General features: G+C 34.9%; 1 protein-coding gene across 2 annotated transcripts; it reads left to right on the top strand.

Annotated features, from left to right (window-relative positions):
* The first annotated feature begins 306 nt into the window (after positions 1-306).
* LOC127131475 (T-complex protein 1 subunit gamma) lies at positions 307-6,341 on the top strand. Of its 2 annotated transcripts, none has more exons than XM_051060397.1 (14): positions 307-490; positions 760-866; positions 1,589-1,650; positions 1,758-1,830; positions 2,163-2,230; positions 2,390-2,459; positions 3,156-3,224; positions 3,303-3,374; positions 3,667-3,740; positions 4,362-5,024; positions 5,104-5,229; positions 5,358-5,462; positions 5,551-5,625; positions 5,979-6,341. In XM_051060397.1, the coding sequence occupies exons 2-14, from the start codon at positions 842-844 to the stop codon at positions 6,162-6,164; spliced, it is 1,668 nt and encodes a 555-aa protein (XP_050916354.1). In that variant the 5' UTR covers positions 307-490; positions 760-841; the 3' UTR covers positions 6,165-6,341. The 2 variants fall into 2 exon arrangements, with proteins under 2 accessions (XP_050916354.1, XP_050916358.1); XM_051060401.1 differs by having other exon boundaries at positions 326-490; positions 730-866.
* Positions 6,342-6,591: the final 250 nt, after the last annotated feature.

Genomic DNA, 6,591 nt, shown 5'->3' with positions numbered 1-6,591 from the left:
AGATAAGTCACTTAGGTTCATAAATCTTTATCAATAATTGTATCTTGCTTATAAAGAAGACTAAAACCATCTTTAATTGAGGGACAATTTCTTCCTTTGTAATATAGTCAAAGCGACTTTCTCCTAAATACATAATATGTCTTGTGAGATAGATTCAACAATAATATTAGGTCTGAGTAAGAGGAACCAAAGTTATATTGGGATGACTTAAGATAACACACTCGACCCTTTCCAAATTCAATAAAAATATATGTTTAATTTATTTTAATCGTCATGAATAATTAATTTAAGAAAACTGAATAAATAAATAAAATAAAAATAAAGTAGTCTTCCAGGGTTTTCTACTTCTCTAGTTCATTTTGGCGGAAAACCTGAGCGAGTGTGTAGTCTCTTTCTTAACACTACACTCATTTCTCCATAACCGATCTTCTTTTTCTGTGCCCTAACGCTCCATCCGCCGCCACTCCGAACATTCTCTTCCCGACTTCAGGTAACCTCCGTTATGCTTTCCGATCTGGATTCGTTCACTGCATCGCCACCTTTGTATCGTGATTTAGGGTTTTACTTTTCATTCATCATCGATATATGTTCGTTTCGTGCCTTTGTTATGCTTGAGGAAATGCTTGAATCTGGTGTTTTTTGTTAATGGAGACCGTGTTGTTGCGGTGTTTTGAGTTTGAATATGGATTTGTGTTTGATTGTGTTTTGTAAAATTTGTAAAATGTGCAGTGAAGCTCACATTTCTATAAATTTCTATAGGCATCTTCAGAAGTCGTTTCCTCTGCTGCTGGATTAGGTTATTGTTTTGGAAAAATCTCGGAGATTTTTAAACCTAGAAATCATGCACTCGTCAGTTTTAGTTCTCAGTAAGTTCTCTGTTCTCGTTTGGAATTTTGTTTCTCTGTTTGGCTAATTTAGGGGTTTTGTTCGTTTTTTATTGATTTGAATTGGTTTCATGTTTAGTTTGAGTTTCTTTAATTGTAAAAAACTTTTGTTAAATAAATAAATATCAACATTATAATTGATAACAGCGGTTTACTTTTCTCAATTTTTGTTTGATTTCTTAAGGACTGTTTACTTGTGTTTCATGTTGCCATTCACATGTTAGAGAAGGCAGTATGGAAGTTTTGAATATGATTTTACTTTTGGTGTTTCATGTTACCATTCTCACATTAGAGAAGGCAATATGGATGTTTTGAATATGCTTTTACTTTTGGTGTTTCATGTTGTGTTACCATTCTCACATTAGAGAAGGCAATGTGGAAGTTTTGAATATGGTTTTACTTTTGGTGTTTCACGTTACCTTTCTGAAAACTTCACAGTTTTCAGTGTTTCTGAAAATACATTCTCTCTAGTTATCTTCTATTTTCTCCCTGTCATGATTAAAAAGGAAAATCTATAAAAGTAATTTCAGCCACCCACAAACAAAGTATTAATTGAGAATGTTGTTGAAGAATAAACAGTCTCTTAACATTCTCACTTTTTAAACTCTGATGATTCTTAATATTCGCTTTATTTTGTACTACATTTTAGCATATATTTTTTTAAATATGGAGTGAGTCATTAAATCCATGCTATAAATGTGCAGAGGACTCTTTGAAACGTGAGTCTGGAGCTAAGGTGCATCATGCTAATATTCAGGCGTCGAAGGTGAATCTGTTACTTATGATTACTGCTCAAAACTTAGTAGTGCTTGTTATTGTTTCTTAATATTCATTTATTGTTTCTAATTTAATGTGTTTGTTGATAAATGGAAGGCTGTTGCTGATATAATTCGTACAACTTTGGGACCCAGGTCCATGCTAAAGATGCTTCTTGATGCTTCTGGAGGTTAGTGTTTTCATTTCTTAAATCAACTTATAGGTTGTTAAAGACTATTGTGAATCACGCCGTTTGCAGTAGTCATTTGCTGAGGGAAAATATTTTCTTATTTGTAACGTTAGTGTCTGAGATGTACATGATTTTTTGCTGATTGCAAGCAGTGGTAGTTTTGGTCACAGTTTTGTAAGAGTTTTCGACTATGTGTTTTTTTACACGATATTTAAGTTTTATGTTCTGAGTATGAAATTGTTAATGAAATAGTATTCATCATAAAGGTTTAGTTTTATGTGTTGTGTTTCCAAGTACTTAAACACCTATTTCCCCCCTATAAACTACAACAGGAATTGTGGTGACAAATGATGGAAATGCTATCTTACGTGAATTGGATATTGCTCACCCAGCTGCCAAGGTACTTGTCTCATGCTTCATTTCATTGATGTTGCCATACAATGCATTCTTGACCACGTCTTGTGAATGCACAACTGTCTGGTTTGCATTGAATTTTATAGTCTTAGTTTGTCTTTGTTTCATACTTTCTGAAATTGTTGGCTTATTTGGATGAGTACAGTCTATGATTGAATTAAGTCGCACCCAAGATGAAGAAGTAGGAGATGGAACCACATCTGTCATCATCCTTGGTATGTTATTTGCTTACATATTTATGTGGGCATGCATGTTTAAATCTGATATATATTTAATAATTGATTATCATGTATATATATAATTGGGATCATTCTGAAATCCTTTTTCGTTGCAAGACTGGAATGATTCATTCACATAACAAAAGTAATAATAGAAAACACAACCAACAAATTGTCAATTGGACGGGTCTGGTTGACTACACTAATTAATCAATATGTTATAAAGTCCTGTCCTGCATTATCTTTAAGATAAGACCATTTTCCTATAAATATTTATTAATGGTCAACTAGTTGTATGCTTTCAAACTTTTGCTGCTTGTACAATAGAATTCATTTGTATTACTAAACTTGCATATTATATACTATGTCATTTCTACTTGAGCAAAAATCATGCGTCTCCATTATTTAAAACTTTTCGTCCATCTCTTCTCTTGACTCCCTAAGTAAGATTATTAATATATCACTTCTCGTCCATCAAATTCTCTGATAGGCGGTGTTGTTTTGATTCTCCCCCTGGTGTTAAGTTGGTCTGAACTCAGATTCTTCGACATATGCCTTGCTACTTTTGTGCATTATTGAGTAACGAACTCCAGAGTTTGTTTGTTGTATCATGTACTGAATTGAGGATTTTTTTTTCTCTGATTTATTGGGATTGCTTTTTCTGATTTTCAATATGTTGCCATATTTGTGCAGCTGGTGAGATGCTCCATGTTGCCGAAGCATTCATTGACAAAAACTACCACCCTACCGTTATTTGCCGAGGTAATGTAATAGTATTAATCAGTGGTTCTTTCAGTATAGAATTGTGTATAATGGCTGATAGAATTTTATAATTTGCAGCATATAACAAAGCTTTGGAGGATGCTATCGCTGCCATTGACAAAATTGCAATTCCTATTAATGTTCAGGATCGTAAGTTTTATTATTCTTTTCAAGTTTGGTACTTTTTTTTTTGTTACAATACCCTCCCAGTAACTTACAAACGTTCAGTGAGCTAAACCCTGTCAATTCAGTATTCCGTTTTTTGTGCGGGGTAGAAACCTAAAATAAATTGTCCAAATAGTGTGAGTTGGGAAGTAATATTGTGATTCTGTTTCCCTCAAAAGCTCCTTGTAATCTTTAGCATGTAATAAGAACAGTACACCACTGACTCATTGAATTTCTTGACATATAATTCCAATGCTATTGATGAATCAAAATGCAGGAGGTGAAATGCTGGGGCTTGTCAAAAGCTGCATAGGCACCAAATTCACCAGTCAATTTGGGGATTTAATTGCTGTGAGTATATTTCTCTTGGCTAGATTTCCAAATGATATTCTTCTTTGCTATTTTATGTTTTCAAATATTTGAGCTATATGTTTAATTTGGTAATGGTTATTCTTGAAATGCCCAGTGAAGGACTTTAACGTGAGTGTGACGAAGGGAGAGGGTAGCTTTAGTAATTTAGGAATTTATGAAAGTTGTCATATACAGTGTTCTTAAACCAAATAATTTTATTTTCTATGAAAGCACAAATTGATGTTTTTTCATTAATCCAATGTAATTGGTTATTATTCATGTTATGGTTATTGACATCTAGATAAGTGTTAAAGTTATCTTCATTTAGTTAAGTAGGCTTGTGTAGTTAGGGAGGCAACACATCTAAGAACATATGGCTCTGATATGTTTTTATCCTTTATCAATTTAATTGCTTTTATATGCAAACCTAGCAGATAGTGTTTTAATAATCTCATTATCTCCTCTCTTTTTCTTCGGTTGCATTTGTTTATGTTTGAGTGAACATGACTAAAATTTGATGCTACTACAAGTGCTGATAATTACTATAGCCCTAAACAATTGCCAGACATTTCTAGATCTATTGAATTGTGTTCTAAATGTTCTACTTTGGCTATACTCCAGGATTTAGCTATTGATGCTACTACAACAGTGGGTGTTGATATTGGCCAAGGTTTAAGAGATGTAGATATTAAAAATTATATCAAGGTTGAGAAGGTCCCTGGCGCACAACTTGAGGATTCGAGAGTTCTTAAGGGAGTTATGATAAACAAAGATGTGGTTGCCCCTGGCAAAATGAGGAGAAAGATTGTTAACCCACGTATCATTCTCCTCGATTGTCCTCTAGAGTATAAAAAGGGTGAAAACCAAACAAATGCTGAACTGCTTAAAGAAGAAGACTGGAGTCTGTTATTGGAGTTGGAGGAAGAGTACATCAAGGAGCTCTGCGAGCAGATATTGAAGTTAAAACCAGACTTGGTAGTAACAGAGAAGGGTCTCAGTGATTTGGCATGCCATTACCTGAGCAAGAGTGGAGTGAGTGCAATCAGAAGACTGAGGAAAACAGATAATAATCGAATTGCCAAGGCAAGTGGCGCTGTTATTGTCAACAGACCAGATGAGTTAAAGGAGTCTGATGTTGGTACTGGTGCAGGATTATTTGAAGTTAAGAAAATTGGAGATGAGTACTTTGCTTTTATTGTTGATTGCAAAGAACCCAAAGCTTGTACTGTATTATTGCGAGGTCCCAGTAAGGATCTCTTAAATGAGGTTGAAAGAAACCTACAGGTATAAATTATTGTTATTTATTTACTGAAGGCCAAACTTATTTGATCATACGGCTTCCTGAAACTCCTTGCCATGTCAGGATGCTATGTCTGTTGCTAGGAACATAATAAAAAATCCAAAACTTGTTCCTGGAGGTGGTGCTACAGAGATGACCGTGTCAGCTGCTTTGAAACAGAAGAGTTCTTCTATTGAAGGCATAGAGAAGGTGAGTGTATTTCAATGTTGTTTAAGTGAACCAGTGGTACTTCTTCATATTTGGCAGGTTCTAGTTCTTAGCTTGTGTTGAGCAGCAGTTTACTCTGGTTCTCACTTTTGTTTCTTGTTGACTAACAGTGGCCATATGAAGCTGCTGCCATTGCTTTTGAATCTATTCCACGTACTCTGGCACAAAATTGTGGAGTAAATGTCATCAGGACAATGACTGCACTACAAGGAAAAGTAAGAATAGTTTTTACTAGTATATGTTCTCTACGGTACTTTCTTTGAAGCCTGATCTTTGTTTAATTTGTGTTTCTGAAAATTATAGCATGCAAATGGAGAAAATGCATGGATTGGTATAGATGGAAATACTGGTGCCATTGCTAACATGCAAGAGCGCAAGGTACTTTATTTTTATCTTATTCTTGGAGTTTGCATGTTGTAAATGATATAGATATCCAAAACTATCCAGTTATTTTGCCGAGTAAAGTTGGTCACATTAAAATTAGATGTCTATTTATTTCTGAGAGGCAATACAGTGAAGAAATTCATCTTTATGTCATTGTAACTGGAAACCTTTTCACCTTATAATCTAATTTGCCTGATGGCGGGTGCTGCTTCATCACCATCACCTCCCCCTCCGTTTACGTATTTTGTTGTATTTGAATTTAAGGGCACATGCTTAATTATCTTGTTAGTGTATATGTCAGCAATTGAGCTCTGAAAATGATATGTTGTATTATGGTGCTGTGCTAGATCTGGGATGCCTATAATGTGAAGGCACAAACATTCAAGACTGCCATTGAAGCTGCATGCATGCTTCTGAGAATTGATGATATAGTGAGTGGTATCAAGAAGACGCAAGCCCCTGGAGCAGGCCCTTCAAAGCCTAAGATTGAAACCGAGGGAGATGCTGATGGCGAGCAAATCCTCCCTGACTGAACACAGTTCTCCTGACATTGTTTTTTTGACACAGTTGAAAATCTGCTAGGTTCTTGTTCCTCTTTTAACTATTATGTTTATTCTTAAGAAGTTTTGGTTCCTTGATTGTGCTGTTTTGTATTTTGTACTGTTAAAGCAAATTGTGAACTGTTTAATGAAGCTCCAACTGTCATCTAATTTATCTAGTGTTCTCAGTTCGGCGTGCTAGGCTGAAATTTGTTATCACACTCAATTTTGAAAGCTGCTTTTTTCCCACTGAATTTCAGAATGTATATCTCTCTGTCTCTGGGTAATGTGATTAGCGGGTTTCATATCATGAACAAGCAGAGTGAAAGCTAGCGAGAAAGTTCTGATGCAAATGACACATTTTCTATTAATTGAGCTCAAAATTAATTGTTACAGTGAGGTTGATTTAGCTTGTTAATCG

This window comes from Lathyrus oleraceus, chromosome 1, assembly GCF_024323335.1.
Source record: "Lathyrus oleraceus cultivar Zhongwan6 chromosome 1, CAAS_Psat_ZW6_1.0, whole genome shotgun sequence".
NCBI classification, from domain to species: domain Eukaryota; kingdom Viridiplantae; phylum Streptophyta; class Magnoliopsida; order Fabales; family Fabaceae; genus Lathyrus; species Lathyrus oleraceus.
This window is presented reverse-complemented; position numbering and strand designations above follow the sequence as displayed.